General features: G+C 40.8%; 1 protein-coding gene across 1 annotated transcript; it reads right to left on the reverse strand.

The window, feature by feature from the left end:
- Window positions 1-3,745: 3,745 nt before the first annotated feature.
- kcnj10a (potassium inwardly rectifying channel subfamily J member 10a) lies at window positions 3,746-11,308 on the reverse strand. Its single transcript, XM_070854543.1, has 5 exons — window positions 10,915-11,308; window positions 9,781-9,992; window positions 9,077-9,208; window positions 8,589-8,766; window positions 3,746-4,429 (listed from the first exon to the last, which is right to left on the reverse strand). The coding sequence occupies exons 1-5, from the start codon at window positions 11,306-11,308 to the stop codon at window positions 4,020-4,022; spliced, it is 1,326 nt and encodes a 441-aa protein (XP_070710644.1). The 3' UTR covers window positions 3,746-4,019.
- Between the last annotated feature and the right edge of the window lie 2,266 nt (window positions 11,309-13,574).

The following is a 13,574-nucleotide window of genomic DNA, read 5'->3' on the forward strand; positions in this document are numbered from 1 at the left end:
CAAAGAGTTTTAACCGCATTGCACATTAGCTTTCCAGCTACAGCATCAAATTGTGGAGAAGTGCATTGCTTCAACATCAGTTTGCAGATTAGATATTTACTGATTCATCTGCTGTACAGCACAGGAAAAGCTACAGCACAGCAGCAAGTGATGCATTTTGCATGCAACAGTTACTCTGCAAACTCTTCCAGGTCAGACAACAAAACACTGCACGTTTATATTGCAGCCCATTTATCACTAAGTAATTCTGGGAAAGGCCCTGAGTTCTTGAATTCACTGTTTTTTACCTATTTAAATGTTTACTTTAGTTTTGAGTCCCAACATGAACTTTAATTACCACTCAATACTGTATGACTACAAACTATGAATCAAATATACTTTACCTTTGATTGCTGCTCACTACTAGAATAAACCTCTTAAAACACACTGGTATTTACCTCTAAACCTCTTACACACTTAAGTGAATGAATAATCACTCATATGACATGAATCAGTTTAGAAATAATGAATTTCCTTGGTTTACTTAGAAAAATAAAGGACAATGACAACAAAAAATATCTATGGCTTGATCTCTGCTACACAACTTATTAATCATCTCACTCAACCAATTAAGAACCAGTGTTACTGTTGTGCTCAGATACCACTTCCTCTTAGTACCATGACTTCTTCAAAATAAAACACCATATATTTATAAACTAAATAGCCAAACATCTGTACTTTTTAACACTTATTTATTGCATTGAATGTTTTTTAACCCTTTAGAAAAATGACCTTTTAACTAAAACACATACTACAGTTTTTAACCTGGCTACAATATGAAAGGATTTTACAACTCTTCCAATGCAACAGATGCCGGATGACACTGCGGTGCCCTGGTGCAAAAGTTGAGTCAGGTTCAGCTTTGAGTTTTTTTAACCTGAGGAAATGCAGCAGTCTTGTTCAAATAAATAAGTGGTTGACTCAGTTGTATTACGGTGTCATGTGAATAACAAATACTGTTTCAATTGATAGTTAATTTGAGTTTAACAAAAAAATAAAATATTGAGATAATACAAATGAGGTCCTTTTAAAACAAAAATAGATGAATTTGAATTAACATAACTATTACTTAACAAACTGGCAAAGTAAAATGAACAGAGCTGTCAAAATACCTCTCAAATGCAAATTAGATACAATCAAATTGTCCCTATACGACAAATGAACCTTCAAATTATACCAAAGTTATCAAATGTCTCTTAAATTGGAAATTACAATCTTCCTCTTTATAATAGCCTTTATTAACACTCGCAACGTTAAACATACAGCTACACTTAACTAAACATTAAGTGGACGCACGTGCACACAAAATAAAAGGACAGAACAATCCTTTTCACTCAAACCAAGTAAAGAAAAAAACATTTGCTTAACTTAAAGTTCTGTTTGAACCCAGGAGAGAGCTTATGGCTGAGAAAAAGGGGAGAGAGCAGGTGTAGAAATCTTCATCAGAGGCACCCATGGGTCACCAATGGCACTACCGTTATCTGGTGACATCGTCCAACACGTGTCTCCAGAGGACGCACACAGCTTTTCAGGTCGCCTTGGGTCTGTATGACCTTGAATCCAGCATTGGGACTAAGCTCACACTCGACTCATTGAGCGTTTTTTAAGTGCCTCACCATGATGCTCGTGAGAGTAACTTTGAGCTAACAACAAGGTGTAAATATCTGGGTAATTAGTTTATTGAGATAAAACAAGCTTACGTTTAAAAGCTAGAACCAAATATGCTTATATTTAACTGTGCTAATACTCAAAAGTTATAATTTGGAAAATACTTTTAATGCACTAATCCTGAAATAACGTCCTGGCGTCACTGCACTTTAAACTGGTTGGTTAGAGGATGCTGGAGGTTTGTCCAATCAGGTTTCTTCGTCGGCAGGAACATCTGTTACTGCTCCTCTCACTGATGGTTAATCTTAATTTAGAAAACAAGTGAAATAAGTGTAAAGATGTTAAGTGGAATGATGATGAATAAACATGTCCGAGCTGTTTTGGGCTTTTTTTATCTTCCATAATATAGATTCTTGTGGAGGCAATTCGAACAAGTTTATGCACACATATACAGACATGTTGTAAATAATACATTTAGTGAAAAAGCCACGTAAAATGTCTTACTTAAAAAGTTAGACTGATGAGCTTCCAGTATCGTGAGTGCTCCATACACTCCTCAGCAACATCAGCACTTTCCATATGAAATATGTTTAGTTATTTTAAATATTTTTCAGAGGGCGAGTCTGGAACAGCAGAGGATTTCATTTGAATAGTTGCACTTAATCTTATAGTGTCACCAAGAGCACAAATTTAAAACAGATCAACGGGTATTTCATATATTACTGATTTTAATAGCATGTTTTGGTCATCGTTCAAACAAAAACACCTTTGAGTATAATGAAAAAACTCCTGGCAATTTGTCTCTTAGTAAATTCTTTTCTGATATTTGTCATTGCTTTACTTCTTTTACCACCTTTGCTTGAACAAGTAGCATAGTTTGATTTCATTTTGATGCATCTGTCGCCATGTCCATGCACTATAAAAAGAGAAAAACGTATTTTCTTTTTTTTTTTATCCAAATAGACGTAATACAAAAGGCAGTAGATTAGACAGGATCCACAGACACTTTCATATCCACTGTGTGGAAAAGATAACAGCAGTAAAAAGATGAGTGAACTCTACTTTACAGAAAAGTGCATCGACAACAGTTAATATGGTGTATATGAAAAGGTAGAGCTGTGTATCAAATGTCAGGACATAAAGAAATGAAAAATGTAGGGAAAAATATTTTTATACACTGTACACAGGTACATTAGCACACACACGCTGTACATGAATTTTAAGGCGGTTCACAAAAACATTCATACAAACAGTATTATCACAACTTAAACTAGCATATCTAGCGTATAAACTCACACTCACAAATCCCAAACATAACAAGATTTAATCATTTATTACAGTGCATTAAGTATCAAAGTTAGTTCAGTTATTCCCCTTATGTGAAATGCCACTTTTCTTTCAAATTAAAGTGCTTTTAGTAATATTACTAAACATCTTTACCCCAATAAACAAGAACAGACATTCATATCAAAGAGTACAATATTTTCAGGTGCAACGAGTAACAATGTTGTTAGAAACTATCGGGCACATGAAATATGATACATTCCTTTAAAATCCATCGTTAAAAAAATAATATGGTTCCAGTATTTTCGCCACCTGTTGCAGGTATCTTTATTAATCAAAAAAGGAAAAAAAAACAGTACTGTGATTCAGTGACTCGCGTCCATATCACTCACATGTTCAACTACACTGCAAAAATCAGCGTCTGAAGTCGGTTTGTCTGTAACTGAGTTTTTATTTTCTTAAAACAGGTGTGGTGAGAATACTTTAACCCCGTTTCCGATATAATTCGACGTTTTTAAACAATCTGGAATCAAGTTCACTTCTCATATTCCCTCCTCTGGTTGAAGGAAGACACTGATGTCCAGAAAATTCTTGAACAAAAAGTTGATTTGTATCAGCATCAGGTTGAGTCATTCCCACCACACTGGGGCTCAGTTATAGACAGAAGTCACCTGATTAGATGCCGATTTTTGCAGGATTTCTTAAGTATCCTCCAGTTACAGTAAATCAAGTCCATCCCCAAAAAAAGAGAAATGAATATAAGCCTGAAAATGCGTATGTTTCTCTGGGTGACTCAGTGTGGTGAGTCGTACATGTTGGGTTTGTAACTTTCTCCCTTTGAAGTTGGTTGCAGCCACAGATATCTTCTGTATCTTGTCAACAGACTTGTGGTTACAGAAGCACATTGGCAGCGTGTTTGTGTGTGTTGGGTGAGCAGGGTGGAAGGGCGCCCAGGTGTTTAAAATGCGTAGGCAGACTGTGGAATGTACGCCTGGGGGAGAATGTGACTTCTGCTGGTTGTTTTTTTTTCTTGCTTTTGTCTTTAGCTTGTCTCAGTTTCACATCAGTTTTCTTGTCTCTCTCTTCCTTCACACATTGCTAATACGCACACTCAGTGGGCTGCTATCTCTGATGCGCCCCCTTTCTCGCCCCCGCTCTTCCCCCCTGTAGGTCTCCTCCAGTCGCATTTTCTCTGGGTCCGACCCATCCTCCTTGCCACCGTGGTACCGGGACGCCTGTGACTGTGGGCTCGGTGGCAGGGCCTGCTTGAAGAGGGGTGGGGTTTTGGTTTTGGCCACCTTGTCGAAGAAGGCGAAATCGGCCACATATTTTCCTGAGGGAGACAGGGAGACGACGGGGGGAAACTCGTAGCCCCAGAGGATCTCATCCGGAAGGTAGGATGTTCGAACCTGGCAGGTAGCGGAGGTCGGCTCCACCGTGGCGCTCATGATCACCAGCAGCTCAAAGTCAGCCAGCTCCGGGTCTGTCCAGCCCCCACCTGCAGGACAGAAGAGACCTGAGGTTAAACAAAAAACTGAAGGCCTTTACAATCCTTTCCAGGCTTTGGTTTCAATTCATCCAATCACAGTTTGAATAAAGTAAAGTATCAAAAACAAAGTGCAGAACTAAAGAACTTGCTTGAAAAATGATTATCCAACACAGTAAACAAAAAAAGTTTTTGACCACTTAGGAACAGCAAAACAAGCTGAAAACACAACATGGCATACTGAATTATCAACTTCTACAATAAAACACGGCAAATACGTCAGCAAACAGTTGCTTCTTCACACACCAGGCAGATACAGTGAAACTTTAACACTCATTTTGACTCTGGATACCTGACTAATCAGAGCCCATATTCACAATTTAGTTTTGGCCTCCTGAAGGAAGTGTCTGGCTCTTTAGCTGCAACATTCTCCACCATGTTCACCAGCTACTCACTGACTTTGCCTCTTTGGTGCCCATTTGTTGCTGGACAGAGAGAGCATGGTGGGTTTATCAGGTGAGTTTTTCTGTTGAAAACTGACGGCTGCCAGGAAACACGGTTGATGAGGAAACACTTCTGGGGCAGAAAACCGCAACAATGAACTAAAATAAGCTAAAATGTTCCACGCAGCTGAGGGGAACTATAAAGTCAGGTGATAAATCTCTGTGGGTATGTCAAAAGAAGTGAAGATTTCACATTAGACATTACAGTTATTTGATCCTTTGCCAATATACATAAAGCACCAACACAAATAGCAGCATTTTGGCTCAGTGGAGCTTTATTATTAGTCTCATGTCATAGTCCGTAAAGTGAATTCCATTTTAATGGGCAAATCTCAGTTGATTTAATAATAATAATTAAATCAAATATAAAAAAAAAATAATAATAATCCAAGTCTATACACAGTCATATTTGTGCATATGGAAAGACACACAACCATGCTCACACACACACACACACACACATGAGCACACACACATCCTAGTTTTTCCAAAACATAAAAACTCCCCATTTCCAGGCTGATTCCAAAAACACTTGACCGGATCTCACACACACACACACACACACACACACACACACACACACAAACACACACAACAGAACTCACCTCTGAAATCTGAACACAGAACGTAAAAGCGGCCTCATGTTGGAAACTTGTATAGATGTTTAATATATATTCCAAAACCACATACAGAATACACTTGTCATTCATTAACACATAACCACACAAACACACCAGAAGGCATATGCAGTGAAACAGGCGCACACCTGCGTCAACAGGCCTCCCTCAGAAAGCCGACTCTGTCATCTGTCTAAACAGCCCTTTCCCTAACCCAGACCCAGTGCCGCTCACACCAGGATAAAAACAACAGGTTTCGCAACCACTTGTACACACTGTGGCAGCTCAGTTGAGGGATTCTCTATATTGGCCTATTGTGAGCGGCGCATGAATGCAGATGAGTCCATCACAAGCATCTCGGGCAGCATGTCTCTAGGGATGCTAGTGTCCATCTGCCTCTCCTCCACTTGGTCTGAAACATCTCTACAGCTATCGCATGGGTGGTCATGAAAATGTGTACAGACGTTCATGGTTCATAGACAATGAATCCTGGTGACTTTGGTGATCTGCTGACTTTTCCTCCGGTGCCTCCATGCTGTCCACATTTGTGTTTTTGTGTAAAACTTTGATGTAGCGTCACTATCAGGTCAAAGTCAAATACCTAAATACCTGATGACCTTCCCATCAGCCTCAGTTATACTGATTAGCAAATGTCACCATTTGTCACTTTTAACTAAGACAGTGAATTATTATACCTGTTAAACATCAGCATGCAGCGTTGTCTTTGTGAGCATGTGAGCATGCCAATGATTCAAAGCACCACTGTGCCTCAGTACAGCCTCACACATCCAGTAGCATGAAATGCATGACGTTGTCGTAGAAAGCTTTTAAGTGTTAATTATGTGCATGAGTCATTGTTACCCTGCCTGACTTATTTAGGGCTTATTTTGGACTTTTTAGACAACTCCATGCCACACTTCATTGCCACGTTTCGTTATCCCTCAGTTCTATAGGAAAGTGAATGAGTCATTTGTGGGGTTTCTCACTGTGTGCACACATTTAGATTCTCACAATTACTTTTCGTGGTACAGTGAATGTACAGCGACATGGCTAAGAGGAATGTGCTGATATTCTAGCTCAGTGGTTTGGACAGTCATGACGCCTCTTCTATAGACCGTCTCCACAGTTTCTTGGCCTCCTGATGCAATGACTCATGGTCACATAATGCCAATGAGATTCACACTCTGTTGCGCTTGAAGCCAGAATTCAATGCTCTTATCAGAGCAGTTCTCTGTTGAAGGTCCCTAAAAATTAGGACATGGTGAGAACATAAAGCAAGCTTTGCAGGGAGCTCTAAAGCTCTGTTCAAAGAGCCAGTGAGCACAGAAGCATGGTCAGTCATGAGACTGAATGCAGACGATTTAAGAAAGTCCATTAGGAACAGCCATCCAACCGTTCATCCAGCCATCCAGCCACGATCTACTCATAATCATTACATGGCTTTGTTGAACTCTAATTCAATGATAATTCAATAAAATCAGTTTTAAGTCAATATTTTATGTCAAATTAATGTTTTCCTTAGTACAAAATGAGTGGGATTATATACAGCAAGCATTATTCCAAAACCAATCTTGACAGGATGATGCAGGACGAAAGGTCTTTTACAGTCATATAATGTCTGCACATCTTTTGCCTATCCAATGAAGGAGCTTCAGTCTATCCCAGGTGACACTAGGCCTGAGGCAGACATAGAAATAGGCATTCGCACTCACATACACCTATTAAAATTAACGGCACTAGATAAGATTAATCGTCTGTCAACGGAATGTTTAAAATATGTTATTTAGACATTACCAGCTTAGTAAAGTTATAGTGAGGCTCATCTAGCCTCACTATAAACACATTCAATTCAAGTTACAGTACTATTTAAACCCATAACAAGAAATGAGTAAGAATAGATAGATACTGAACCCTCAGCACACAGTGTTTTATAAGATAGAAGGTGTTCATCATTCATCCAAGATTCCTTATCCGTTTTAAGATGATGAATAATGTTTTTGTGGATAAATGCTAGAATCGCTCACTATTTAATCAGGTGTGATTGTTCCTAAGATTGTTCCTGGTGCACGGATTAAGGACTGTGTGGTTTGTAATACATAGTACACATTTGCTTCAATGAACATCTGCAAGCCAATGTCCCAAAATAATAAAGAATTCTTTTTATTTGCTTGTAAGGCATCACTTCCTGGAATTATGACAGAAGACAAGTCAGATGAAGCAACAGTGGGAACCTGGCAAGAAATACTGTCTACTGTTACAGCTGGCACACAGAACAGGGATTACTGTAGTACTATGGACGGTATTATATGTGCTGTAATATAATCCCTTAAATACGGCGACAGTTTAAATAACTGGAAGTTAAAGGGCAGAGCAGAAATGTACTGTCGTCAGAGGACATACAGAAGGAAAAGGAGAGGAGAGGAAAATCATAAAATGTCATAAAATGTGTCAAGCAAAGCCAAGGACAAACATGAAAGAAGCCTTCCGCGGTAAATGAGTAGTGTGAGTGTAAATAATGCTGCGATCACAGTCCGTCAGTGCTGATGCCTTTGAGGCTTCCAGTGCTGAGAGGTCTGTGCTGCTGTAAGTGGATCTGTGCAGGCTTCGTGTCAGCACCCCGGACTGTGCAGCATTGTGCTCTAATGAGGGGTGTCTCTGGCGATCTCTCTCACACACATTCCAGCCAGAGAAACCCTCTCCTCCAGTGCCAAACCAGCCCGACTCCGGACAGTTTGAGGCAGCCAAGCACGCAGCACATGACCGTAAATACCAATACACCTACATACACATACATACCGTATATACATACAGCACATGAAACTTTGATTTCAAATAGATACTCATGAAACTTCATAAAACATATTACACCTCACATCCCATTAAATGATATGATGAATCATATAAAAACCCTCGAAAAATAAATGTCTGAGCTGAGTTAATGTAAAGCACCAGTCTTATACTGTGGGCACTTTTGTGTGATTTGAAAAAAAGTAGTGTTAAAGACTGGACTTCAGACCTGTCAAACACCTTGACATTAGAGTCTTGATCTACCTTTTGCTGCCCAGGCCCTGAGGGGACTGTTGTCATCAATGATGTGGTAGAAAGTCAGGGGGATGATGAGGAAGGGGCTGTCACTGGACGTGTCCACCTGGAAAGGCACATTGCGCTGGTCCAGCCTCACCGTCTCGCCCTCTTTTGTCAGGGACGTCTGAAGCAGCTTCCCCGTCACCTGGGAGCCAACATGGAGTCAGTAAATGTAGCCAAGTGGTTGCAGAAGGCATCCTGTAACCAAAAGGCCCCAGGTTTATTACCTGCAACGGCCATTGTCTTCATCAAAGGCAAGTGTCCTTGAGCAAGGCAAGGCATTGTCATAAAAGGTTTTCTGTTCTTTTTCTTCACCGCATGCTCTTCCAGGTAAGACTGTATGTCAGTGTCAGTGGGTTCATATTCATCTTGGCATCAGGTCAAATCAATAATTAAGCTCTTCAAAAGCATGCACAAAGATACAAGACAGGCCGACGGGACAGTGATTTGCATACCTGGCATCCTAACAGCAGGCTTTTGCGCATGTTGGCCACTCGTATCATGAGGCAGGGCCGACCCTCATGATTTGACACAACAGCATGTTGACTAAACTTCACTGTCTCGCCTCTCTTCTTGGGACGAGCAACCTACAAGAGGAGGAAAACGGGTCAGGAATGTATATGTGGTGATTCCTGATTGTACAGACTGTAAAAACGTCGCATAACTTTCGGTAATCATCTACAGGGTTCTCTTTCTCTATTCACGATAACCTGGTCGACAGGAAGAAAAGAAGAGATAGAAGAGTGAAATGACAGGCGCACGTACATAACAGCAAGGTTGTTAGACTCTAAGTGAGACGGAAACTGTTGAGGTTTTGACAGATAAGAATGGTAATAGTTAACATAGTGCTAATCTGTAAGTAAGTATGATAAACAGGAAGTTGATTTATAAAAATGCTGATGGCATTGATGATACCAGGTGCATAAAGGAAGAACATATTAGTGTGAGGGGGTTTCAGGCAACAGCCATGAATTGCAGTGTCCCCTGCTGTCTATCCAATAAAGGCATAAAAATACTCAAAGATACTTTAAAGGAAGAACATGTGAACACATGAAATAAAATGTTAACTGTACCGGCCCAGCAAATACTGTACGTAAAGTCGCAGCTTTTTTTTTTCGCATCGTTCTTTACTCCAAAATTAAAAAGTACATGTGACTACCTTTGCAAGGAAGGTGCCAGTAATGAAGATCTCCATCACCATGGTGATGACCAGCTGAAATATCAGCAGGACGATGGCGACAGGACACTCCTCTGTGATGCACCGGAAACCGTAGCCAATCGTGGTCTGAGACTCCAGAGAGAAGAGAAAGGCTCCTGTCAGGGTCTTCACCTCCATTACACATGGAGTATGGTTGGATGGGGGATCAAACTCTGGAGGAGGAGAGGAAGGACAGAAGATCTCAGGTTTGCGGGTGTAAACGAATTATCATTGAACATTTTGTTCCCTCATGCTGTCTCTGTCAATGCTAAACTGTATTTCTGTGTGTCTTTCATCATTGTTTATTCATTCATATAACATAACTTCTTCTTTACTTGTAAAGGTATTTTATCACTTCCTCATGATTTGAGGTGAATGTAGTTTGAAGGATAATAAGCAATATTTTTATACAACAATGTATCAGTGGGTTGGTCTGATGAGGTTTATGATCAACACCAGGAACTCATATGTCTGGCCAACACTCCTGATCTCCTCAATCTATTTATTTCCTCTCGGTGTCTCAGGTACAAAATCTGTTTTTTGGATGATATCCAGATGATATCCAGATGATATCCAGATGATATCCAGATTGTATCCAGATGATATCCAGATTGTATCCAGACTGATTTTAGAAAACGAGACAGAGAATGGGGGAGTTTGGAGGGTTATTTGGAGGGTGAGATGATGGATTTCCATTTCTCAATCGCGTTGGAAAGCCACGGCATCAGTGACGTAGTTATTGATGTTAACGTCGTTTCTGGTCAAACAAATCCGATCTGCAAATAACAGTCTTAAAGATAAGATTTGAGAAACAAGTCTGATTGACCTGTAGTCTAAGAAGTCTAAGAGTCTACAGCCATGCTGGTGGGTCTGTATTTAGGTACAGCTGTGCTTTGGGCTAATACATCTGATAAATAGCACTAAACACAAAGTATAGTTCAGGTCAATGGGGTCAGGGTGAGAGCTAACACTATTACCTAACCCTAACCCAGACCATCATTACTTAGGAGGGCAAGAAGGCCTTACTGCTCTCTTTTCCTTGCTGCTCTGACTCTGCACCATAAAGCTCCTCCATCCTACCGTCCTCCTCCTTACCCTGTAGATCTCCATGCACCATTGCCACCAGGTACCAAAGAACTCCAAACAGGAACCAAGTCCCCGCAAAGGTGGCAGAGAAGAGGAAGAACTTGTAGCGCCATTGCATGTCCAGGAATGTCGTCCAAAGGTCGCGAAGGTATAGTGCCCCTCGTCCGCTTACGTGCTCAATGCGCACATTGCTCCGTCCATCTTTGGAGAGGACGCGACGCCTCCTTCGCAGAGCATTGGGCCCTGCAGCTCCTCCTCCTCCTCCTCCTCCTACACCTGTACCAGCACCTCCATTCCCACCTGTGGAGCCCAGCAGGGGTTTGGTGATGTCAGTCTGCGTCTGGGAGTGGCATACTTTCTGAGGAGAGGAGCCTTCAGAGGAGGGGGGAGTGGCTGAGGTCATGGCTGGCGCTGCAGTAGGTTGGAGACAGAAAGATGAGACAACAGAAGGTAAGGAGAAGAAGAAGGGTGGATAAAGAGGGCATACATGAAAAGATCAAGTGACCAGTAGGTGAGTCCAAATGAAAAGGTGCAGGATATGTGAAAAAAGACATTCGATAACCACATGAATGAGAAAAGTGACAGAGCGGAACATTTGGAAGGAGACAAAGGCGATAAGAAGCACATTTTTTAAACTGGACAGTGTTGTGGGTGTCCACAGTGGTCCATTTAAGCCCCTTTCTCCTTTCTCTGGAGGCAGCTGGCCTTGTCAAAATAAAAGCCTCCTTTCAGCATGAAGGCACAGCTGCTCTTTCACATTAAAAGCGTGATGGTGCAGGCTCATTCACGTGTCGGTTGCACAGACGGCTACTGAATCGAGATGAGGGGACACTAGCGACTGTTATTCCACTTGAAAAAGATTAAGAAGAGAAGTCTTTACATTTGAATCAAGGACATTTAGATCTTCTACTGGACCACCCTCTACCACTCATGTTTTGGCCTGGTTTCACTTGAACGGTTAGATCTCAATTATGCAGCATTTGCAGTAGATGTGACAAGCACATGTGCAGTATTTGACAGATAAAAGTCAGTTCACCAACCCTGTCCGCCTACTTTTATTTACTTTTGGTATGGGGCTGTTTTTCATGATTTGGGCTCAGACCCTTGGCTCGAATTAAGGGAAACCTCAATGATACCACATACAATGACAAGTGCGCAAAGCTAGGATAGTAAAAACATGTTTTAGAGATGTACTAATGCTTGTGGTTTTGGAATTAGATGTTCATAAATCAAGCATGTGTGTCATGTTTAGGTGATGTTGAGTATCAACTTGACTTAACTAAATGAAGGTTTTGCTGTTTTCCCATACACTCATCAGTCGAGTTCAAGTGGTTGTTGTTATTTAAGTGTCAAGTGATTGCCTGTGTCAGGGAATGATGATGTAATGTGATGGGATGGACCAGTATATAAGTGTCTGTGGCTCTCAATGTGTCAGTATTATATTGACATAATGAGAAGTCCCCCACACCAACGCCCGGGTGCCATGGACACTTATTGTCACTGTGTGGGTCATCCCTCGTCCACCATGAACAGTTTCACCGTCATCTGGGCTGCAGGTTCTCTTTCTCCACATCCTTTTTTTTTTTTTTCATTAAACAGTCCTTTTGTCTCACACTGCCTCTGCTTTCCGGAGTGCATATAACAAGACCAAAAACAAGACAACACGAACAAAAGCCAAAGAACCAAGACAATCTGATACACTCTGTCCTTTCCTGTCCTATCTGACCCTTCGCTCTCCCCTCTCCCTGCTGGAGCTCACACTGAGTGAATGAATAGAGATCTGTGTTGATGTCTGCGCTCTGAATACTAAGATGTGGAGGGGGAGAGAGGGGAGGGAGGCGGGGTCAAGAGGAGGCCCATGTGATTGGCCGTGTCCATCTCCAGCTGAACTCTGAACCCTGCGGAGCTCCTGCCTACACATACAGTAAACACACACTCGTGTATTGGACATATAGACCTTTTGAATAGTTAGAACAAGACAATAGCATTTATTGTCCAGAGGAATGTTTGGTTTGGAAAGCTAGGCCCCTACAAAAAAATGCAACATTGCACATATGTTCATTTATTCAGTCACTATTTAAAGGTTAGGCTGCTATTCTATTTTATTTTTTTAATTGTTAGCAATATCAGTGTCTCAATTTCCCATAAAAAAAACCAATACAGTAGTTAATCTCTCATTTCTCTCTCATCTCTCATTGTACTGAGTGGTGAGGGTAAACCAGAATCATCAAATTTGCAGGCCATAAAACCGAAGCATTAAGTTCCAAAACACTCTTCCAAAGCACTTAGAGCAAATGAAAACTGCAGAGCTAAATTATAATTTTGCATGTTCACATAAAAAACAGGTCAAAATTAATAAATAAATCGGGCATTTGCTGGGACTATTTTCTGCTGCGGATTAATACACATTTTGGTGCACTAATGAGTATTTCTGGCTGTAGGACAGAGCATGTTGGATCAGTTTGTAATAAACAACATCCTAACGAAGGAACATGTCTCCCAGTGCAATGGTGTGGTTTATCTATGTGTTTGTAAGAGTTTCTGGACAACGGTGGCAATATTTGTTAGAAGGTCCAATTCATTGTTGGTTTTGGTTATTTGTTGATATTGAGAAAAATATAGAATATCACCCTCATCATTTAAAAGCATCTACAGTCACTGTCTTGTAA

Source organism: Pempheris klunzingeri, chromosome 23, assembly GCF_042242105.1.
Source record: "Pempheris klunzingeri isolate RE-2024b chromosome 23, fPemKlu1.hap1, whole genome shotgun sequence".
NCBI classification, from domain to species: domain Eukaryota; kingdom Metazoa; phylum Chordata; class Actinopteri; order Acropomatiformes; family Pempheridae; genus Pempheris; species Pempheris klunzingeri.